The sequence below is a fragment of the Ctenopharyngodon idella genome, chromosome 11 (assembly GCF_019924925.1).
Source record: "Ctenopharyngodon idella isolate HZGC_01 chromosome 11, HZGC01, whole genome shotgun sequence".
Taxonomy (NCBI): Eukaryota; Metazoa; Chordata; class Actinopteri; order Cypriniformes; family Xenocyprididae; genus Ctenopharyngodon; species Ctenopharyngodon idella.
This window is the reverse complement of record NC_067230.1, coordinates 15,994,751-16,019,898: the sequence shown is the minus strand read 5'-3', so window position 1 is coordinate 16,019,898 and position 25,148 is coordinate 15,994,751. Positions and strand designations below refer to the sequence as shown.

Genomic DNA, 25,148 nt, shown 5'->3' with positions numbered 1-25,148 from the left:
CTTCAACTTGCTTTCGATGATGGCAGAACATTGATAATGATGGAAATGCATCTTTAGAGTGACATGAGGCTGAATATTGTAATATAATACTCTAATATTGTGCAATGTTAGCTTCAGAGATGATACAGTGTTTTATAACTTCCTAACACAGTTCAAATTCTGATGTTGGATGACTTAAGAGAATTTAATAGTGTCCTTGTAGCTCAAACAGTAGTGTGTGGTGCTTGCAGCGACTAGGTCATGGCTTTAATTCCTGACATCTGTGCAATCTAGGTAAACCACATGTTCTCCATAGGGTCATGGGATGTCTATCAGCGTCTAGGAAAACAGCCTAGATGAATGGCCAGTCCATCACAGTGCTTATATGTCCAAATTCATTTGTTTCCATGACGACAGAGTAACACTGAAGCTGTATCCATAGCACCTACTTGTGGCTACAAAAAATGAAAATCTAGAGGTGACATAAGAGAACATTAAACATTGTCACAGTCAGTAAACTTCTGAACGTATGTGCGTCACATTTCATTTAGAGATGTTCAACAGGAAGGCTGCCCAATGTCATTGATGTCACATGATGAGGATGCTGAAGTCTTCTATAATGATGATAAGATTTAATTCAAGTTAAAGTTTGATTGAAACATGACACTTCATGCGCAACACACACACTGTAAGAGAGATCTGATGTGTTGATGAACTGTTTCTTGTTCTTTACTGAGGCCATCTGCATTATGAAATACATGATTATAAACAGTTTTGAATGCACTGTGTACATTTATTGCATTATTTTCATCATTAACATGATAAATGAGTAGTATTTCAACTGGAAACTGCACAAGTAAATGTTAGTATTTTTACATTTAATTCTACTTAAGATGTATTACTGTAGAGCAGGTCATGATTGAGATGTTTAATACATCCACTTCTGCCTTTATTTTCCACAGCAGTAGTTTAAGTCACTTTATTTCCAGCTACTCTACCCATCTGTCTCGATCCAACCAGTCATGAAGTCGTTAACCAGATCTAGTCATGGACTGATGATGTCTGCTGCTGCTGCAGTGAATCATAGGGCGGAACTTGATCGCATCAATCACTGCAGCTTGTGTTCTGATTGGCTGGTGTGAGCTGAGGGCGGGATCAGATGGAGGGCTGAATCATTCATGTACAATACACCGATAAATGCGCGCTCTGTGCTGGATCATATAGCGCGATCAGAGGTATATAACAGATTAATGTGATTATCAGGATGAAGAAGAGTGCGGTGATGAAGATGTAATGGCGTAAACTCCGCCCATCAGCCTCCATCTGAACAGCAGCTCACACACATCGCTGTTTTATCGCTCGTTTTGGGGTAAGAACATCACATAAACATGACAAACACCCTCGCATACTGCATGACAGCGGTGTCAGAATGATATTTGCGCTGTTTGCATGCCTTCAGATGAAGATTCCGTGCAGATTTACATCAATTTGACATTTTATGATCGATGCATGTGTGATGATTGCGGAGTTAAACGCGTGATGTGTGTGAACGCTGCCGAATGCGATGCGATTTTAATTCACATTATATCGACGCCTATCATCAGATCTGCGCACGTTCGTGTTTACTGTCATATCAGTGTCATTGACTGTCATTGTGTTTAATTCTTTCATCTCGATCTGTGTCCATTAATAGAACAGACACCACTGAAGCACATCAGTTACAGTGTTAAAGATCATTTCGATGTGCGCTACACTGACATCTGTAAGAATAATTTCAAAGAAAACACACTGATTGTTGTAGTCGGTTAGTTGTGACGTCATCTCGATTATGTCATAGAGGGCTCATTTGTGTAACAGAGACATTCTAATTTCGAATCCTGTCTGTTTAGTAACCATGGTGATTCATTTTCACTTAGGAAATAGAACTTCTTTCAAATCTTGGTTACACTTTATTTAAAGCTGTCCTTGTTACATGTTAATTATATGAGTAAGTAGTGTTAATTAATGTATAGGGTTAGGTTTAGGGTTAGTTGCTTGCAATTATGCATACTTTACTGTTATTACTAGTAAGTCACTGATTCTTGAGATAAAGGACAAAACATGTTTTAGAAGTTAGTTTTTATTATTTAATAATACATTATTTTTAAACTGATATATTTGTAGACAAATGAACCATGTAAGGGAACAGGTTTCTCTGAAATTTTTTTTTCTCTAAAAATGTACATATGTAATTTGTGCCAACTCCGTCATGGACAAGTTGACAAAAACTGACGGAGTTGACAAAAACTGACGGAGTTGACAAAAACTCACGGAGTTGACAAAAACTGACGGAGTTGACAAAAACTGAAGAAGTTGACAAAAACTGACGGAGTTGACAAAAACTGGCGGAGTTGACAAAAACCGACGGAGTTGACAAATACTGACAAGTTGACAAAAACTGAAGGAGTTGACAAAAACTGAAGAAGTTGACAAAAACTGGCGGAGTTGACAAAAACTCACGGAGTTGACAAAAACTGACGGAGTTGACAAAAACTGATGGAGTTGACAAAAACTGGCGGAGTTGACAAAAACCGACGGAGTTGACAAATACTGACAAGTTGACAAAAACTGAAGGAGTTGACAAAAACTGAAGAAGTTGACAAAAACTGGCGGAGTTGACAAAAACCGACGGAGTTGACAAATACTGACAAGTTGACAAAAACTGAAGGAGTTGACAAAAACTGAAGAAGTTGACAAAAACTGACAGAGGTGACAAAAACTGATGGAGTTGACAAAAACTGACGGAGTTGACAAATACTGTCAAGTTGACAAAAACTGACGGAGTTGACAAAAAGTGACGGAGTTGACAAATACTGACAAGCTGACTAAAAGTGACGGAGTTGACAAAAAGTGACAGAGTTGACAAATACTGACAAGTTGACAAAAACTGACGGAGTTGACAAATACTGTCAAGTTGACAAAAACTGACGGAGTTGACAAATATTGAATTTTTTTTGACAAAATTGAATTTTTGACCGCCTTAACCACGTGTTTTACAGTGGAGAAATTGTGTTTTCTTTCTCAGTTGTAGCTGCCTTAATAAACATCAAAAATGCCAAGATTTATTCCACAACTATTTACAGAAACTATTACACCGGGATGACGGAGTTGACATGTTAAAGCTGTGACCGCAGAGACTTTAACATTGTTTGTATAAAATATGAAAAATATAAAACTTCTAGGACTATGTGTCCTACTGTGAGATCCACAATGAGCAGGAAACAGTAAGTGCTCCTCAGAGTTAAAGATGACCATGACATCTGATTTATTCACAATTATAAAAAAATCCTGACGGAGTTGACGCAAAGTGAGGACACAACTTTGATAGGCATTTTTTGTTGAAAATATAATTTAAGACTTACTTTTTGTATTGTTTGATATATTGCAGATCTCTGCCTTTCAATTTAAATGTATATGTTTTTTCTGAGGACAGGCTAAATTACATGTATTTTCCAAGTATAGAGCATGTATTTAAATAATACTAACAAAATTATTTAAAAATAAAAGCAATGAATGTCCTGAGTATCCAGATTTCCTTTAGATGTAACTTAAGTATTTTTATTTTGATGAATTTATTTATTTTTAACATAAAGGGTGGTTTTGTGTGTAGCACATGTTTTGTCCCTTATCTCAAGAATCAGTGAAGTACAAGATGTGTAACATTGTAAAATAAAGTGTTAACTAAAATCTTGAGTCAAAAATTATGATTGGAAGTTGAATAAGTATTCACAGACACAAACACTTTCACAGATGAAAACAGCTAGACCAGGGCTGCAAAACCTTTGCTTTAAACCTGATCCAGCTAATCAAGTCCTTCAGGTTTATTTGAAAACTACAGGTATGTGTGTTTAATTAGGGTTTGCAGGGCCGTGTGCAGTTTTACACTCCTGAAGTAGACAGTAAAAACAGCTCTTTCATAGCTCATGAGTCTTGATGGAGCTATCTGTTGTGTTTCACTGGTATTCATTTTGTCACAGATGTTTCTACTAAATTACTTTAGAGAAAGAAAAATATGGACTCACATGAGTGAGAACAGTCAGCAAATTCATCTTTGCTATAACATCAGCTTTACTTAAACTCTGTTCACATTCTATAAGAAAGAGTCAGTGGCCTGTCCATGTGGTCGTGTGTAGCGTACTGATGTGTGTTCAGCGATTCACAGCCACCGCACGTCATCGAGTTTCTGTGAGAGTTGCCGACCGCTGGCGAAGCGACAGATATGCAAATGAGCAGTGAAGTGATGCGGAGACTACCAATGGGAGAGCAGAAACTGTATATGGCCATTACACTCTGCTGTTTAAATATGTGGCAAATGTTTGCTGGTTTGCAACGACTAGCTGTTATGAGACAAGTGTGTCATTGACGTGTGATCATGTGTTTCAGTCATGCCACCTCCATCAGACATTGTGAAGGTGGCCATCGAGTGGCCTGGTGCAAACGCTCAACTCATCGAAATTGACCAGGTATTGTTTTTTACTCCTACTAGTATTACTAACACACAGATTGTTTTGTGCTTTTGTTTGACCTGCTGACATTTTTGACCAATGCACTGTCCTCTTAAAGCACACAATGATTTTTTCTTTTCTTACTAAAAAGTAACCATGGTGAAATTTTCAGTCAAAATACCACAGTAAATACAGTTATCAGCCACTACTGACATAATTAAGGGAGAAGAAAATGACTGAGAGATAGTGAAACCTCTTACAGGCTCATCTGTGAGAATTTAATAGTAAAAATAATGTCTGTAATTACTAGTGGTCGACTGAGATTGATTTTTGATGGCCGATGGTCATATAAATGATATCACACTAATTTAAAGATAGTAAAAAAAACATGTGCATAACAGTTGCTGAAATGAAATGTATATTTATTTTGCTAAATTAGAAATAAATAATTTGAAAAATTAATATGAAAAAAGTGAACTTGATAAAAAATAAATCTGTAAAATAAACTTTGAATCGCAACTTCTTGTGTCAGGAGTATGTTAGTTTCATTGTGTTTTAGTTTGGTTTTGAGTTCCTAGTCATTGGCTGTGACTGAAATCGCCCCGTACCCTTAAATAGGGCACTATTTGAGGGAACAGCCATTTGTAGTGGTGTCCAAAACCATAGTGGACGTTATCAAGTGGACTATATTAGTGGCATAATATAGGGAATAGTGAATGAGGGTATTGGGGATGATTTCGAACACCGCTGTTATTAGTTTCCTTGGTTGTTAATGAGTTGCGCACCTGTTTCTGATTCTGTTGATTATCTTCCCTTTGTATTTCAGCCCTTAGTTTTTCTCAGTTCTTGGTCTCACGTCAACATTATATTCCTGTGTGTAGTTCTTAATGTTTCTGATTGTTGTTTATTAAAGGGTTAGTTCACCCAAAAATAAAATTTCTGTCATTAATTACTCACCCTCATGTCGTTCCACACCTTCATTCATCTTCAGAACACAAATTAAGATATTTTTGTTGAAATCTGAGAGGTTTCTGATCCCCAAGAGAAAGCAATACCACATTCAAGGTCCAGAAAGGTACTAAAGACATCGTTAAAACAGTCATGTGACTGCAGTGGTTCAACCTTAATGTTATGAAGAGACGAGAATACTTTTTGTGCGCAAAAACAAAACAAAAATAACTACTTTATTTAACAATTTCTTCTCTTCCCTGTCATTCTCCTGCACTTTTTACATTGTATAGACAGTTCTGCGCTTCCAGGTTCTGCGTCTGAACGCCGGCCAGTAATGAGTCAGCGTTCTGACGTAGAACCTGGAAGCGCTGAACTGTGTTTACAATGTGAAAAGCGTAGGAGAATGACAGGGAAGAGAAGAAATTGTTGAATAAAGTTGTTTTTGTTTTTGATATATAGGTCTTGGCGACCACTAGTAATTTCTGTAGTATTTGTGCAGAAGCTACATGTACTGTTTGATTAAAGAGATTCTCTGTAATGTGTGTGTGTGTGTGTGTGTGTGTGTTGCAGAAGAAGCCGCTGGCGTCCATCATTAGAGAAGTGTGTGATGGGTAAGTCAGTCTGTCCTGCATCTGCTGCTAAAGCTAAACACTGACAGTGTGCTGAATCCACACATGCTGCAGATCACACTCACGTCTCTCATATAGCTCATTTCTACCGAGCGGTACGGTACAGTACAGTATGGTACGCAAAAAAAAAAAAGTTTTGATTATCAGAAGTTGTGAATGGTATAGGTGACAGATCTTCTGTTAGATCATGTAATGACTTGCTTTGCATTTATTTTACATCCCACTAATGGTTTATATCACAATGTAGTTATTTTGTGAAAAATCTCTAATTTCAGTTTGTATTGCAAACATTTTTTGTATTACATGTTTTCTGAAATTGTATTTTTAAACATGCAAATGAGTTATTGTCTAATTAAAAGTGCACTAATTTGCATACATTTCCAGAACAGAAAATATGTATTGAATTTGAAATCTACAGACGCAAACAGATCAAGTGCAATAAAACAAAGACTTAAATGTGTATTTTGGATGTTTTCTTTCTACTAGTCTGAAAGAAGACATGATATGGAAGCAAAATAGATGAAAAAATAATGTTCTCTCTAGGGTTTAAGCCAATGTTTAGGCGATTATTTCTCAGCCGCGGTTTTGAGTAGAAACATAATTCATCATTAGAAAGCAGTGATTCTTTAGCGCATGAAGCTCCACATGTGTTTCTGGGTCACAGGGACTGAAATGCTGGACCAGGTGACATGAATCTGTGTTATGTTTGTTGTAGATGGTCTCTGTCGGGATCGGAGCAGTTCGCCCTGCGTTACGCTGACGGGCCGCAGCTCTACATCACTGAACAGGTCAAGATCAACTGGAGCTGGAGATCCACTGATATTCATAGTTTTCACGTTACGTCACACACTTATAAGAATGCCCACCTGGAGGGCAAAACCTTTCCTCCATCAGCCTCATTTTTACCAGTTTTGTAGTAAGTACTAATTTGGTAAGACCAAACTTCAATATTCAGCTTATTGATGAAGCATACTATATACAAGCAAGCAGATGAACCCAGAATATAAACGCAACACACATAGAGAACCATTGTAAAGAAAACACTTGCGTTCATATTCTGGGTTCATCTGCTCACCTGTATATAGTATGCTTCATCAATAAGCTGTATATTGAATTTCAGTATCACTCTTTTAGTACATTAAGGCACTTTAAGTGTTTTTCACGTTAATGTCCTGCTGTTTTTGGTGATTGAAATACTGCAGCAGGTGCCGTATATAGACCACAAGTACCCAAAACTTGCATTTTGTTCACATATTTTTGTTTCTCTTCTTTTGAGATGGAAATTTGACAGGTCTGTGCTGCAGTTCTGTGGATGTTTTGCTCTCCAGGTCTCCTCGCCAGTCACGTGACTGAAAAATATGAGTATACAGTGTGTGATACCTGATAAGCAGAACTGATATTTGATCATTGTTTTTGCACATTGCTAACTAAATAATTAGTACAAAAAACATAATATGCTTTATCAATATTTAATCATCATAACATATAAATAATATTCTAACCGGAGAAGGTATTTTTCTGTTCAGTGGTACGGGAGTTTAATCAATCTCCATCTGTCTTTGTCTTTCAGAGCCGTAGTGAAATGAAAAACGGCACCATCCTCCGACTGGCCATCTCTCCTGTGAGTCTGACAGCAATCGCCACACGTTCTGCTGGACTGGAATGAATTCTGATTCCCCAAGATCGGCACAGAAATAGTGTGAGGGCTTGATGTTAACTGGGTTGTTTTGTGTGTTAGATGCGAGCCGCTCGACAGCTGCTGGAGCGGATCCAGTCTCATGGGATCGACGCCCGTCTGGAGGCGTTGAAAGAGCTCGCTAAACTCTCAGCTGACCCCACATTCGCCACAGAGTTCATCAACATGGAAGGCCTGGCGACACTGGCGCGGCTGGTGGAGAGCGGCACACAGTATGTGTCCCATATACAGACAAACGGACACATGATGAGCTTAATGAGGCGGCAGCTCATATACAGTAGTGTTCAAAAGTGGAATTTGTTTTTAATGACCCTATAAGTTCGATTAAACCATCAAAATATGAGGAAAATATTTTTAAATATTTTAAATATTAGGGAACAACAAAACACTAAACTTGGTTAGGGTGTTTATCTGACAAAATTATTTGGCAAAAAAGGCAAACTACAGCTACTGGTTTTATTTTACTATGCAAATAAATGCATAGAAAAACAGGAAAAAGCAAACATTGACTACAACATAATCAGTTATTAATATTTCTTTGATTCTCTATTGTTTTTGCATGTGTTCATAATTTCTTTGTATGTCAGGCTGGCCAAAAATTACGTCACGCAATTTGGCATGTTTCAGTGCATTATTATCACAAATAAAACAATTGACTCCAAGCACAACTACACAATATGCTTTAACACAAAATCTTTAACAATTTTTTTTAATTGTGTTTAAATATAGGGTGAAGATGTCAATTTTCCTAGGCCAGACATCACTTTTGACCACTACTGTAAACTCTTTACAGTATTAAATGGCCAATCACAAAAATATGACAACATTTTACCTCTTGATATATTACCATTCAAAATAACTTTTTTCTAATTGAATATATGTTAAAATGTAATTTATTCCTGTGATCAAAGCTGAATTTTCAGCATCATTACTCCAGTCTTCAGTGTCACATGATCCTTCAGAAATCATTCTAATATGATGATTTGCTGCTCAAGAAACATTCATGATTATTATCAATGTTATAAACAGTTGTGCTGCTTCAGATTTTTGTGGAAACTGTCATACATTTTATTTTTCAAGATACTTTAATGAACAGAAAGTTCAAAAGAACAGCATTTATTTGAAATAGAATCTGTAACTCTTTACTGTCTGGATTTAATGTGTCCTTGCTGAATAAAAGCAAAAAAATCTTACTGACCCTAAACTTTTGAATGTTAGTGTGTATATATTTCAACCTATATCCCTTCATTATTGTTTAAAATTGTGCTTGTAGTTGTTTGTAAGCTTAAATAGACTCAAGAAGTATGATTTCTTCACCCTGTTCCAAGATGTGTGTGTTTCAGTGCTGTCATGCGTGTTTTATGTGTGTAGTTTTGGGGAGATGTTGGCCTTCACTCTCACGGCATTTCTGGAGCTCATGGATCACGGCATCGTGTCCTGGGATCTGATATCTATGTCCTTCATCAAACAGGCAAGTAAAACACGTACAACAGGTCTGTCTGTTTCTAAAGAAGCCTTTCTCAACTTGAACTCTGACTTTTACTCTCTGAAAGGTGTCCTTCTGAAAATGGGTATGTGTATCTCCTCAGAACATGCGTTATTTCAGGATTTAATTGAATGTATATTTAGCATCCCACAAGTCCATGGTCTTGTTTATAGGTCATTTGCATTAGACAAAATATTTTCTAGAGATGATGAATGGATGTTGTTTGTCGCTGATTTGTTACGGAACCAAACATGTGACTGTGTTTATGAGTCATTGATTCATTCACTCAACCAATTTGTTGGATGTTTCCTGTCTGAAGATGGATTTGTTGTCAATATTTAGTTACATTGCCTGGTAGACTGGTGTTAATGTCATGTAATAGTCATGTCAGTGTGGTGTGTGACAGATCGCAGGTTACGTGAACCAGCCCATGGTGGACGTGTCCATTCTGCAGCGCTCACTGGCCATCCTGGAGAGTATGGTGCTCAACAGCCACAGCCTGTACCAGCGCGTGGCGCAGGAGATCACTGTGGCGCAGCTCATCGCACACCTGCAAGTGTGAGCACATACACGCACACACACACGCACACACTCACAGCAGCGCAGGTCACGTGCTTCTCTCCCGCACGCACGCACACACAGCCACTGAACGCGAGTAGATGTGTAATAAAAACCTCCAGAGCTCCAGACAGTGACATGTGATCTAGAGTCCAGAAGTGTTGGAATCCAAGAGCAAGATACCTCTAACTGTGTGTGTACCATCAACTCTGCAGGTCCAATCAGGAGATCCAGACGTACGCCATTGCTCTCATCAACGCCCTGTTCCTCAAAACCCCCGAGGACAGACGCCAGGTGAACACACACTGTCATTGTTAAAAGGTCCATTCACAGTAGGACATGCTGTCATTCACATGTTTAACAGATGACATGAAAGACCCGTTCATCAAGGACACTAACTATGTCAATAAAGATATAGTCCTAAAAATCGTCCACACCACAAGTATAATGATAACGGCAGAGAGGAACGATGTTGTTGGAACTATTTTTCCAGCTGATAACGATAAAAAACATTGACAGCCAATCAGAATCCATCCTGCTTTAGTAACAGATGGCATAAACTACACTAATATAGTAGGGATACACGATATATCGGCCACCGTATCAGTATCAGCTGATATATGTTCATTTTAATGTTATCGTTATCGGCCTGATAAGAAATTTAGCCGAAATATCAAAACAAACACTATGAGGCGTCAGTGATTTTTAATTCGCCTCTAGAGGTCGTTATCGCACTATATAATGATAGTGAACCCTCCTCAGCTGCTCCAACAACGGACTCAACCCGGAAAAACTATCGGTGTGGATTTTTGCCGATAACCAATTGTTTCAGCAATTGGTCATTGGTGCCAATTAATCGGCAAACCGATCAATCAGTCGACCTCTACTGTTGCCACATATAAGGGCGTGTTCACGCTTTGCAGATTTGGTCCGATTAAAGCAAACTCTGGTGTGATTGCTCTGTTAGTGCGGTTCATTTGAATAAGCATTTCACTGAAATATGAACACAAAATCAATTTGGTCCGGTGTCCTGACATTTCATCCTACCCGTCAGATTGTCCTACCTGGGTTTTTCTGCACGTGCGCACATCAATATTACATCATTTTTGTCATGATAAATAACACAAAATTACTGTATTTTTGCATTATTGTAAGGGTAGGTTTAGTGTTGGGGTAGGTGTAGACATTAATAAAGCACAATCTGATAAGTAGCATTTTTCGTTATCGATTTATACTTGTTCTAATGATTAATGCTATATCATATTGTGCTACCACTACTGTACTTACTTTATCATAAGGGTAGGTTTAGGGTTGGGGTAGGTGTAGAAGTTAATAAAGCCATAAACTACGTTAATATCACGCTGGAAGCACAATCTGATAGGTAGCATTTTTCGCTGTCAGATTTTACTACCCACTGTTTCAATGTGAGGTAGCAAAATCTGACAGGGTAGCACAAATTGTCAGAACACCGGACTAAAGGAACCAAGAAAACCACAACTACAAGTGTGAACACACCCTAAATGTTTCTTTTAGTAAAAGATGACAGGCAGATTTGTAGAATTGTGTGAGTCTGTGAAAGAAAAGTTTATAATAATCAGACAGAGAACAGCATGACAAAAAACTGAATTGTAGGAGTCATTGATTCATTCACTTAACCAATTTGTTGGATGCTCTCAAAACATTCTCAACACTGCATATTTATTGCAGTGTTTCCATCTGTAGTCTGTGTTTGGAGTCTGGTTTAGACATTCACAGACCTGCTGACTCTGTATGTGTGTGTTTATGACAGGAGATGGCAAGTACACTGGCACAGAAACACCTCCGTGGCATCATACTAAACGTAAGTGTCAGGTTTTTGTAGCTGTGATCCGCACGTAATGGCATCAGATTCCCCTTGCCACTCATATTCTGCTATCAGTTGCTAAACAGCTAACCGATTAGGACTGCAGATTCACAGCACACATATCCAAATGTGATGGTGTAAATCACAGGTGATATCACTAGTGACAAATCCAGCAAACAGCAGGTGAAAACTCTGAAGGTTTAATGAAGGATCTTCGTGTTTAAGCATTTTCCCATGTTCTGCCCCCTCATGTAATGAAAGAAGAAAAAAGGGATCTAAACACGAAAATGTAGGCAATTTCCGCCCATGTGTGTATAGGATCATCAGTTAGTAGTGGTTCAGAAGCAGCGTGATAATGAGAGTGTTGATTTAGGAAACACCTCTGTGAGTAACAGCATCGACAACCTGTTTTCCAGCACATCATCCGTGGGAATCGACCCGTCAAAGCTGAAATGGCACATCAGCTATACGTGCTGCAAGTTTTGACCTTCAACCTTCTGGAGGAGCGCATGATGACCAAAATGGACCCCAATGACCAGGTGAGCTTTATGTCTGAAAATGTTCACTTTTCATTACGATTAATAGAGGGATGATTCAAATGAATTAGTGTTAAATGGCATCTAATGTGCATGACAGCTGCTTGAGCCTTAAGTCTTCAGTATTCATGCATATGATGAAAATATTACAGACGAGGATATGAACTCAGGTCTTGATGTTCTTGTATAATCACATTGATCACTAAATTACAAGAGAAGTTCCTAAAAATCAGTTAAAGGTGGATTTAGGCTTTAGTCTGAATTGCTTCTGTCAATCCCAGAATGAAAATTGCATTCTTTTAGATTCTTCAAACAGCTTGAATTATATAATTATATTCTTGTTATATTCCGACCTCTCTTTTATCTTTAGACACAGAGAGATATCATATTTGAGCTCCGACGAATCGCGTTTGATGGAGACAGTGATCCAGGCGGAACAGAAAAGAGAAAAGCAATCTACACTAAAGACTACAAGATGCTGGGCTTCACCGTGAGTGATGTCTGTTTGTTGTCATAACCTGTGATCTTTTAGAAGGTGATATTTAATTACAAGAGATAATTAAATTCCCTTTCCGAAACAGATGCTAATGTGTGTGATGATCAGTGATAGTGATGTGTCGAAGTGTTTGTGATGATGGTTAATGGTGATCAGTGATAGTGATGTGCTGTTGTGTGTGCTTTATGTGCACAGAATCCTGTGAATCCTGCCATGGATTTCACTCAGACGCCCCCGGGAATGCTGGCACTCGACAACATGCTGTACCTCGCCAAACTGCATCAGGACACGTATATCAGGGTAAGAGCTCAAATTCATAACCATTATCTCTTTTTTTAAGCACTGTTTCCTTTTTGTAAATGTGTAAAAAAAAATGTTTGGTTATAATAATGATAATAATAAAAGAATAATACATTATGATATTGCATTAATATAATATTATTAGTGTTTGCCAGATAGCTGGAATGCTGAAAATTTAGTTCCCATTATCAAACCCAAGTAACATTATCGATACGCCAAAGCATGTTTGTTTGAATAGAGCCAGAGTTACAAAAACGGAAAGAAGGAAATAAAAATCGCTGCGAAAAAGAGAGGTAGTGCAACTGAATGTCGATCTTTGCAGTATCACATTTTAGAAACAAAATTCGGTTTGCCTCTGATTCATTGGCTCAAGATGATTCGAATGAATTCTACCAAATAGAATTTTCTGAAAAACCTACTTTTTCGAACTCTGCATGATCGTATGTCTGGTTTTCACAAAAATTAAACCAGATCATCTTCAGACCATGCCAACACAAAAACATGGAATTTTGAAAGTTGTTTAGTCAAGCTTTTCTAATAACTTGTGAACTAATTCTAAAAAGAGCATGCCAAATTGGACATGAAGCTATATCCCTGAAACACTAAACTTGGTGTGTGTTATGACAACCATGACCTGACGGTAACTGCACAGTTTCGGTGCCGCCCAGTGGTCAGGAGATATGAAAATGGCTATTTTTCTTTATAACTTCTGAACAGTTTGACCAAAACGAGACTGGTCTCTTTTGATTCGGTGCAGCATACAAGTCGAATAACAGCCAATTTTCCCACGTCGGCCATTTTGGGTGTCGGCCATTTTGAATTTTGCCATAAAATGCTACATTTTACGAACGCATTGGCATATCGCTACGCCATTCTTGCATAACTTTTTGTGTTATCTTGTTTCGATTTTATTGACTTTTTTATCCTTTTTTTGTGGAACATAAATATATTATATATGCTTATATATGCACGTCTTCTGTAGAGATTGATCAGTTTATATGATGGATAGATATTAATTTAATAGCTTATCAAATATGGTAAACGAAAGATCAAACACGCAATCAAGTCCATCAAGCAATCATGCTTTAGTTTCTGTTTGTGTGAAGCTGGGAATACAGATGCTAAATTTGGAAATCTAGTTTTCATTCTGCTTTATTTCATTATGATGTTGGCGATGCACATGCTCTGGTGTCTGCTGTCACTTGTGTCTTTTTCTGGTGCCATCTCCTCTTCCTATTCTCCCTTCTGTCCTTTTTCACAGTCCCTGTTGATAATGCCTTTGGCCTGTACATGTCATGCTTTCGTTTTTCAGATTGTTCTAGAAAACAGCAGTCGAGAAGATAAACACGAGTGCCCATTTGGTCGCTGTGCCATTGAGTTGACACGCATGCTGTGTGATATTCTACAGGTTGGAGAACTGCGTAAGTGTTTTGCGATGTCTGCGATTCCTCAGTTGACTCTGAATGAGATGTTGAGGCTCCCTTAAGAGCAGATTCTCCACCTCAAAATTACAATTCTCTCATCATTTACTCATCCATCGTCACTGAGATGATAGTAATAACCCTGCAGTGGAAAAATCAATGTCTTACGAAGCTAAATGAGAAGTGAGAGGGTTGAGTGGTGCGTGGCTGATCTAAACTCCAAAACTGAACATATCTAGTTCAGAAACTTTCATGCTGGTACAATCATACAATGATTGTACCAGCCTAATGCTATACGAGATGAAACGACTGATTCTAGTGTCTCGATGCCCATCGGCGTTACGAATCCCCACGACACCCTACGTTAAATAGATCTTGCCAAAATCAGGCTGATATTGTGTAGTCTGAACCAGGCATTAAAGGGTTAGTTCACCCAAAAATGAAAATAATGTCATTTATTACTCACCCTCATGCCGTTCCACACCCGTAAGACCTTCATTCATCTTCGGAACACAAATTAAGATATTTTTGTTGAAATCTGATGCCTCCATAGCCAGCAATGACATTTCCTCTCTCAAGATCCATTAATGTACTAAAAACATATTTAAATCAATTCATGTGAGTACAGTGGTTCGATATTAATATTATAAAGCCACGAGAATATTTTTGGTGCGCCAAAAAAACTAAATAACGACTTATATAGTGATGACCGATTTCAAAACACTGCTTCATGAAGCTTCGGAGAGTTATGAATCAGCGTGTCGAATCAGTGGTTCGGAGCGCCAAAGTCACGTGATTTCAGCAGTTTGGCGGTTTGACACGCGATCCGAATCATGATTCGACACAAAAGATTCATAACGCTCCGAAGCTTCCTGAAGCAGTGTTTTGAAATCGGCCATCACTATATAAGTCGTTATTTTGTTTTTTTGGCGCACCAAAAATATTCTCATGGCTTTATAATATTAATATTGAGCCACTGTACTCACATGAACTGATTTAAATATGTTTTTAGTACATTAATGGATCTTGAGAGAGGAAATGTCATTGCTGGCGATGGAGGCCTCACTGAGCCATCGGATTTCAACAAAAATATCTTAATTTGTGTTCTGAAGATTAACGAAGGTCTTATGGGTGTGGAACGACATGAGGGTGAGTAATTAATGACATTATTTTTTTTTGGGTGAACTAACCCTTTAAGGAGCTGTTTCAGATTATTGACCTGAATTCTTAAAAAAAGATTCTTATTGGTCTCGTTTACACCTGGCATTAACATGTGACCTGTATCGGGATGTTGTCCACATACACATTGAAAAGGCAAGTGTAAACGTCTGTCCTGCTACAGATGTAGTGAACTAGCATCATATTTGCATTCACATATCAACGTCACAACATCGCTGCACATAGCTGGGTGATTTTGTGACACAGTCGAGGACGGAGTAGAACGATTATATAGTTGAAAGTTTGCTTTAGTGCTCGAAAGTTGCACAGCCATTAGGGGTGTAATGGTACACAGAAGTCACGGTTCGGTACATACCTCGGTTTTGGGGTCACGGTTCGATACGAGCTCGTACAACAGGAAAAAGCAACAAATCCCCAGTGCTAGGTTTCTTTTCATTTATTTTAAACAGACAGTAGTGCATTTAGTCCCTCTGATGTAGTTGGTACAGTACAGCCTCCTTTAGTGTATGAAGCACTAAAAATAAAATTTAATTTGATGTTGATTTGTTACTCTAATCGATAGATTGACCAATGCTGCTGTTTTCAAACTTATTGGTTTGATTAACCTGATGAGTGTAACCTATGCTGTCATTTACCTTGCGCGTAAGAGTTCCTTAATATGGGGTGAGAACGGCGGATGCACAAAGTTCAATATTACGCTTTTTCAAGAAATCACAGAAAGATGAGCAAGAAGGAGAAAAAGAGCCTACTTCACCTTTCCATGAGGAGACAGCAAGTGAAGCGGCACCTGAGGCTTCCCGTTTCCAGGACACGCAGATTTCATCACTGGACTGTAGGAGTGAGACTTCACGACTCAAATCGGCACAATTCCAAATGATTTTGTCTGATTATAACAGCGGAAACAACTTAAAATATTCTGTCATTAATGGTCATACAGATAAAAGTAAGACATCATTCGAAACTATAAACTGTTAAATACTTTTATTTATGAACACTGTGAACATTGTGATTTTGTAAAATAAAGAAAACAAACAGAATGCCGCCTCGATTTCCTTTCTGTGAAGTTTGTGGAGCGCGTCACAAAAATGAATCGAATGGGTTGATGCGTAGATTGTCTCTTCTTCTGCTCTGGCGGTTAGCAAACACTGTTGCATTACTGCGCACGCCCCCTTCTGGATTGGAGTGTGGATTACCTGTGACTGGCTGTATTCATCGTCTGACTGTACGCACTGAACCGTGACGGTTCGGGGCGAACACATGTACCGTAACACCTCTAACAGCCGTTCATTGTCTGTAAAAGATACACAAATTTCCCAATGATTTCTGACCTATATGTCTCTTTTTACCGTTTCGATCGCACCGTCTATTTAATGTATTATTATTTGCAATCTTCTCCTTCTCGTTTTACAAGATTTAAAACTGCAACTGAAAACACTTCAGGTCAACGTTGCACCAGGGCCATTTTTCCATTAAATATTTTATGGGAAATAAGTTAGCCTCTTAATGTTGATAAGTGTAAACACTGATTGGCTGATAATCCCATCTGCTTGATCGGATCACAGTGATGAATGATGAATGTTTCTACAGCGTGTGTATTTCTGTGATGTAACGTAAACTCATTTGTCTCTGCAGCGAATGAAGGGTGCAACGACTACCATCCGATGTTTTTTACCCATGAGCGCGCTTGGGAAGAGTTCTTCTGCGTTTGCATACAACTGCTCAACAAGACGTGGAAGGAGATGAGGGCCACTGCGGAAGATTTCAACAAGGTGAGTGTGTGTGTGTCAGCTAGAGGACAGACGGGTTGCAGTGTGTATGTTTGCATCAGTGAACACCGTGTGTGTGTTTCAGGTGATGACGGTTGTGCGTGAGCAGATCACCAGAGCTCTGGCCATGAAACCGCCATCACTGGAACAGCTGCGGGTCAAACTGCGCAGTCTGAGCTACTCGGAGATCCTGCGTCTGCGTCAGTCTGAGAGAATGAGCCAGGACGACTTCCAGTCGCCTCCCATAATGTGAGTCAAGAGAACATTAGTGAGCTGTCTAATCTATCTCAGAATCAGTCTGATGTAGTTAACACGCTAATCTAATGCCTTTTGAAGGAAATGAAATTAAATAATAGGTCTTTATGATTTTTAAAGTGATAAAGCGTGAAATGAAAATTGCGACCATCATTTTTGTGAGTTAAACAGCTTCTCGAATGGGAAGAAATGTAGGGCGGTTCATTGGATCGCTGTCGTTTGCTAATTACTGTGATCTCATGTGAGTGACAGGTTTATGGAAGAGGGGACATTCATGTTTTTGATTCACATAAATAATAATGATGCACACATAAATCTTTTAAAATAAATATTCCATAAAAAAAAAAAAAAGACATGTAAATTTTGATTTCACGGTGACTTTAAAGTGCCCCTATTATGCTTTTTGGGATATTCCCTTTAATGCAGTGTGTAATAAAGCTGTTTGTGAATGTAAAAGATCTACAAAGTTTCAAAGATAAATGAAGTAGAAAGAACCTGAGTAGATTTGTAACTAATTAGCATAATGCCCGCCTGTTGTCTTCAGAAAACCCATGAAGTGACCAGATGTAAATATTCCCTAACTTGTACAATTAAAAAACTGCTGACTGATCAAGTGTTTTAAACAATAAATTAATATGCATATAGCCTGTCTGCTGAGCATTTTACTTTTATATGCATCATTTCTTTGGAACTTTGTATATTTCTTCTCTACAAACAATAATTTTGTAATATATTTAATTGTGTTTGAAAACATTATTATATACAATGGAAGCCCATTTCACCACATAAGATAAAAAAAGTCATCCTCTGGTAAATCATAATTATGACAGAAAATTTTGACTATAAAAGTCATAACTATGACATAAAATGTCAAAATGATGACATGAAATGTTGTAATTATGACGTACTAAGTTGAAATTAAGTTAAAAAGTCAAAATTATGATTTAAAAAGTCGAAATTACGATAGTAAGTCGAAACTGGCTTAAGTCATAATTATGAGGCAAAAAGTCAAAATTGTGACTTTAAAAGATAATTGTTACATAAAAAGTCAAAATTATATAACAAAATGTTTAAATTATGACAGTAATTTGAAATTATGAGAATAAAATTTCAAAATTGACTTAAAAATCTAAATTAGGATTTAAAAAGTCACAATTAAATGTCATAATTATGAGATGAAAAGTTAAAATGTAATAATTTTGAATTAGTATGTCATATTTTTTTGTCATAATTTCAATTTATGCTATAACTTGAACTTAGTCTGTCATAACTATAACTTTTTTTACATTATAACTATAACTTTTAATTCTCAGAATTTAAATTTAAGACTCTTTAAGTCATAATTTCGACTTAGTATGTCATAATTTTGACTTTTTTTCATAATTATGATTTACCAAAGCATGATATTTTTCTTATGTGTCAGAAACGGGCTTCCACAGCACACAGTATGTAAAGGTTAGCAGATGGTTCGACGCACAGAGCTGCTCAGCTCGTCTTCACTTGACCAGCACAGATGAGCCACTAAAGAAAGAGTAAACAGATGACAGGAGAATTACACCATCAGACGGCTCAAGAAGAGACAGAACCATCTGAAGGATTGAGATCCGCTGATCTTACATGTGTGTTTTCTGTTGACCGTCAGTGAGCTCCGTGAGCGGATCCAGCCGGAGATTCTGGAGCTGATCAAACAGCAGCGACTCAACCGCCTGTGTGAGGGAAGCTGCTTCCGCAAACTCGGCAATAGACGGAGACAAGGTGACGTAACCTCACATCTGCCGACATTAGTCATTTAATGAGTCTGTCTAATGATCTTGGCTTTGGTTCCTCTCACAGAGAAGTTCTGGTTCTGCCGCCTGTCGTTGAATCACAAGGTCCTTCACTATGGGGATCTGGACGAGTCTCCGCAGGGTGAAGTGCCGTTTGAGCTGCTCACTGATAAGAGTGAGTCAATATAAAACCACTCAATATTATTGGCATGCGCTGCACAGTGTATTTAAAACTCTGTAATTGTCTCACAGTTCCTGTGTCGGACATGAAAGCCGTGCTGACCGGGAAAGACTGTCCGCACATGAAGGAGAAGAGCGCGCTCAAACAGAACAAGGTAAAACACTGACTTCATCTTCTCCAGAGCACAACTGAACCGAACTGATAGATCTGACATGATACTGTCTGTTTTGAGTGTTTCACAGGATTTCGCAGCACATTACCGGGTTTTATTTTCACTGCATATTCTGCATCATGCGTCCCTTAAACTGTCAAGTCTTCATAACTCATTATTACATTTATGAAACAAAAATGTTAATTTATTTAAATATGTTCCTGGCGAGTCTGGTCAAGGTTTTTCTCCCTCTTAGACCTAAATTGTTTAGTTTATCTAGAACGTTTTGCTAACGTTCACATTAAGTTATGAAACGTTATTTCTGAATGTAATTCAAAACATCCAGTTTTTTTTAAAGTTTTTTCTTAATTATACGAACATTAAGGTACCGCACACATGACATGCAGGAAAAAAATAGTAGGCTAAATCATGCGCACGATTTATAAATCGAGGGAACGTAATAGTAAATCGTACACAGTAAATTGTTTATATTCCCCTGACTAACATCACATAGATATGTAAATGCCTGAAGTGTTTTAATGGTGTTGTGTTCGTAGGAAGTGTTAGAGTTGGCATTTTCCATCCTCTATGATCCTGATGAAGCTCTCAACTTTGTGGCGCCCAACAAATATGAGGTGAGTCTGAAAAACAGCAGTGCTTTTAACTGTTAAATCACAATTATGACATTTGTTCTGTTGAAATTGAAAAAAAATGAAATTCTGTATAGTTGTCACATTTGATCTGTCCTGTTTTCCAAGGACTCTTATTTTGAACTCTTCCATTGACTCTTAGTTTGTATTTTGTTTCATTCTTCTAATATTCACTTCCTGTGTTTCTTCCTTATTTGTTTCATTGGTTAAAGATGATTTGCACCTGTGTCCAGTTTAGTTAATGGTTATCCTTTGTTTGATGGTCAGCCGTTTCTGACCATTTTGGCCCCTCACAACTTAAACTTAAAACTTAAATGGCAACATTTCTAAGCAATTCATTTTAGAGTAAGAGTGGTCATGAGGTAAAGAATCAAATATTGCTTTAGTTTTTGGTAGTTAGTTAGCAATGAAAGTTTCAGAGATGTACAGTATCCAAACTCATTTATTGTAAATTCATTTTTAAGTTTGCTTTTTATGGAGACCTCTAGTTCAGAGGGTCTCAATCTTTTTGGGGCCAGGGACCTCTTATAGTGTAGAAAATTACAGCAGTGATTAAAACCCAAAATAAATATAACAATCAGGAATCAGCGCTTTCTGCCGTCTAGGTCTCTGTGAACTTCTTTCTGGAGCACGTCACAAAAATGAACCAAAACACAGCGAATACTTAAATGTCTATAAAAATCTTTAAGTCTGTACTTTTTGCTTATTTGATGCATTATATAAGTCATTTTGTAATAGAAGTCACAGCACGTTTTAGATTATAAAAAAAATGTGACTTATACAGTAGTCCAGAAAATTATTAGCATTATTTCACCAACCTCCAATATTTTCGCTGACTTTCTAAAGTTTTCTGTCTGCCTTGGAGACTTTGTGTCCCCATTGGCGCCCCTTCCTTGTGGAGTCCCTCAGGGGTCTATTCTGGGTCCGATGCTTTTTTCCTTGTACATGCTCCCATTAGGATCAATTCTAAGAAAGCATGGCATTTGGTTTCATTGTTATGCAGACGACACTCAACTTCATCTGCCACTGAAACGAAAAGATACCAGCTCTTTAAAATTATTGTTGGACTGCCTCAAGGACATTAAAGCTTGGATGGCCATGAGTTTTTTACATTTTAACAAGAGTAAAACTAAAATTGTGATATTTGGCCCAAATAGAAGTACCCATATGGCCCCAACACAGAATATGTTAAATCCTCCATTAAAATCTGGGAATAATCATGGACAGTGATTTTAAATTTGGAAAGCAGATGATTTCTGTGGTTAAAGCCATTTGTGTCTGTCGAGCAGTACTGCATCTGGACGGATGGACTCTCGGCTCTGTTGGGGAAGGAGCTGGGCAGCGACCTCACACGAAGTGACCTTGACACACTAATGAGCATGGAAATGAAGCTCCGCCTCCTCGATCTGGAAAACATCACCATCCCCGAGGCTCCGCCCCCTGTGCCGAAAGAGCCCAGCACGTACAACTTCACCTATAACTACGGATGAGACGTTTGTCCATTTAATCAGTGTTTTTCTGTGTCTGTCACTCTTCAGAGGTGAAGTGTGTCACTAAGATACTTTCTTGCCAATTTCATGTACTGTAAGTCCGTCACTGGTAGTTTGACGTGCTGACGTGTGACGTCTGTTTGTTTGAGCGGCCCGACACGTAAACTACTGACGCGACCGAGTTCAACATGGACGAAAGGTGCGGAAGCAGCAGAAATGACACACTTCACCTTTAAGCTAGTGTATGTGCCTATACTACACATGAACTACGAGAGTATTTTTTCAGTCCCTTTTCAAATGTTTGTAAGGCAGAAAAACAAGCGGTTCTTCTGTCTTCAAGTATTTGAGTCGAAGAAAAGCCCTGCAGAAACAGTATCTTAGACATCATTCTGTGTTTAAACATTGTAAGGCATCTACGTCCATGTGCTGATGTGATGTTAAAAGCTTATACGAGTAACAAAACTGAACAATTAGTAACTTTGTACCCCACAGATCTGTCCGAAGATAACTAATATTTACTGACGTTTGCTTTTGTCAATAGAAATATATATTTTTGTACTTGATGTGAAAGACACTATATGATACATTGAGGAGTTTGCATGAAAGAACGAAAAGAGCAAGAAGATGGAAACGTATTGTTATGCTGAATTTTGACTCGTAGTTGATGTTTAACAGGACGAACTGAAGCACTGCAGCTGCTCTGTGATATCAGCGTTCAATACAGTCCTTTAAAAACTGTATGTGATAATAGCCATATGACTTCTTTTGGGTTATTTCTTTGTTATAGTATCCAAACATGACTGCTCAATTCGTTTAGTAGGAGAAATGCCTGCTGATGGTATTTACACATGTTGGTCTTCTCTCTCTGGTGGCGTTCATATTTGAAGGTTGAAAACACAAGAGATGGATCACTAACAGAGGTATAATTATTTGCTTCATTATAAGCCTGTGTGAAGGCTGGTCGTTTTTTGAATGTTTTAGTGGCAGGTATCAGTATTTGGTTTGAAATATTAGTACACATTATAATTATATAGTGCCTTCAGAAAGTATTAATTCCCCTTTATTTCTCATTACAGAGAAGATTCCAGTTGATTTTCCTGTTTTTGATTTCATTGTTATTGAAGGTATACAAAAATATTCCAACATATTAAAATTTGGCGGCGTAACAAAAGGGTGTGAATACTTCCTAAAGGCCACTGTATATGAACTGTATATATTGTGCTGCCTTTATCACAGTAATTGCAATGGATTTGTGTGCAATAATAAAAAGTGTTAAAGTCATAGCTTGATATTTACTTGAGATTTTTTATCCATTTCATACATCATTTGAGCTGTGCTGCACATCCACTATTAAATGCAGTTATGGACAAACCATCTATGAAGGTGTACATTCATTGAATCCGGGTAATAACGCACACCTGATGTGTAACTGCGCTTTGTGTCGTAACCCTATTACCACCTCAGGTGTGCATTATTTTTCTGATAATTCAACAGCGTGTCGTAAATGACTCCTTACATGAGGGTGAGTAAATGATGACAGAATTTTCATTTTTGGGTGAAATAACCCTTTAAATAATATGAACAAATACAACTTTGGATTTTAATTATGTTCAAAATTAACATTGGGTTCATAAAATACTATTGTTCATTAGTTAAGTAATGTAGTTAACTAATTACTAACCTTATTGTTACTAATAATACTACTATATATGAATTATCACTATTAACCCTACTGAATATCAAGCACCTTTCCGTGTGCATTTCAGTTCAGAAACGTGTTTACAGCTTGTGGAATCTTGACTGACGGTTGCATAAGGCTAGAGAGGAAGAGGGGAGGTCACATGACTCATGGGAACAGCTGTGGCCACATGTCACGACACTGTCGACAGGCCGGGCCGAGAGTACAGCACAAAAGCATCTTTACATTCTCTTTATCATTTATTCTTCTCATTACAGCTGCATCAGTTTGTATCAGTGGGATCTGATCTGAACTCTTAACTCATTTACTCCCCCTCATGTCATCTTTCTTTCTTCATTGGGCACAAAAGGAGATAAATGTTCACATGCATAAAATGAAGAGTGGATGCTAGCAGAAATGACAAATGTATCTTGAAAGTACTAGAGTCGTCCACACACGTTTTCATTGCTTTGTGTGAGGAACAGACCAAAATATAAATGTATATTAACATGATTCCATAAAAAATTTAACACCTGTTACACATACTTACTGTAGTAATAACAGTAAATTATGCATAATTACATGCAACTAAACCTAAACCAAACCCTATTCCTAACCCTACGGTAAGTACATGTTGTTAATTAATATTACTCAGTACTTAAATGTATAATTACGCTGTAACAAGAACAAAATTCAACATCATTCTTTCATCAAATCTTCAATCTTATTCCATGTTTTTATTTAAATCACTTTATCTTATGTTTCATTGGGTTTGTCGGTAGGTGATGATTTTGTACATTAAACAGATGATTTTTGAATACTAGATATTTATCAAAATTAGAGGTGGGTGATATGAGCAAATTCTTATTTCACGCTATGAGAAATGTTATTTCACGATAACGATATATATCACGCTGTATTTATCACATTTCTGTTATTAAAAATAAGAAAAAAGAAGCAAATTACAAACAATAGGATAAATACAATTTAACAAAAATATGAATTAAATACATTTTTTCAGGTACAATAGGTTTATTTAACGTGTAGTTAGAATTAGTACAGAAATTTAATAATCAAATGTAAAAATTAAATATTGCATAGTCTTCACTGTGTGAATTAAATATAAATTTATTCTTGTTAAAGGGTTAGTTCACCCAAAAATGAAAATAATGTCATTTATTACTCATCCTCATGTCGTTCCACACCTGTAAGACCTTCGTTCATCTTCAGAACACAAATTAAGATATTTTTGATAAAATCCGATGAGGTCTCTATAGACAGCAATGACATTTAACTTCTCAAGATCCAGAAAGCTACTCAAAACATATTTAAATCAGTTCATGTGACTACAGTGGTTCAATCTTAATATTATAAAGCAACGTGAAAACTTTTTGTGCAGCAAAAAAAACCCTAAAATAACGACTTTTCAACAATATCTAGTGATGGCTGATTTCAAAACACTGCTTCAAATCTTTTGTTTCGAATCAGTGATTCGGATCGCGTGTCAAAATGCCAAACTGCTGAAATCATGTGACTTTGGCGCTCCGAATCACTGATTCGAAACAAAATATTATTTTGTTTGAATGTTATTTTGTTTTTTTGGCGCACAAAAAGTTTTCTCGTCGCTTTATAATATTAAGATTGGACCACTGA

The 25,148-nt window shown here is 37.5% G+C and overlaps 1 protein-coding gene across 2 annotated transcripts; it reads left to right on the top strand.

Annotated features, from left to right (window-relative positions):
- The first annotated feature begins 1,123 nt into the window (after window positions 1-1,123).
- elmo2 (engulfment and cell motility 2) lies at window positions 1,124-23,098 on the top strand. Of its 2 annotated transcripts, none has more exons than XM_051913155.1 (21): window positions 1,124-1,348; window positions 4,402-4,481; window positions 5,985-6,025; window positions 6,759-6,831; window positions 7,614-7,664; window positions 7,782-7,951; window positions 9,111-9,210; window positions 9,632-9,783; window positions 9,999-10,077; window positions 11,573-11,623; window positions 12,043-12,165; window positions 12,533-12,652; window positions 12,854-12,958; window positions 14,271-14,379; window positions 17,191-17,327; window positions 17,410-17,573; window positions 19,222-19,334; window positions 19,413-19,520; window positions 19,598-19,680; window positions 20,235-20,312; window positions 21,617-23,098. In XM_051913155.1, the coding sequence occupies exons 2-21, from the start codon at window positions 4,404-4,406 to the stop codon at window positions 21,815-21,817; spliced, it is 2,136 nt and encodes a 711-aa protein (XP_051769115.1). In that variant the 5' UTR covers window positions 1,124-1,348; window positions 4,402-4,403; the 3' UTR covers window positions 21,818-23,098. The 2 variants fall into 2 exon arrangements, with proteins under 2 accessions (XP_051769115.1, XP_051769116.1); XM_051913156.1 differs by having other exon boundaries at window positions 1,125-1,348; window positions 9,632-9,777.
- The last annotated feature ends 2,050 nt before the right edge of the window (window positions 23,099-25,148 follow it).

Excerpts from the sequence above, each read along its gene's own strand:
- elmo2 (XM_051913155.1), top strand. The coding sequence starts at position 4,404 with ATGCCACCTCCATCAGACATTGTGAAGGTGGCCATCGAGTGGCCTGGT. Across the intron at positions 6,832-7,613 it reads AGCTCTACATCACTGAACAG|AGCCGTAGTGAAATGAAAAA; the intron begins GTCAAGATCAAC and ends TTTGTCTTTCAG. Across the intron at positions 19,681-20,234 it reads GCGCGCTCAAACAGAACAAG|GAAGTGTTAGAGTTGGCATT; the intron begins GTAAAACACTGA and ends TTGTGTTCGTAG.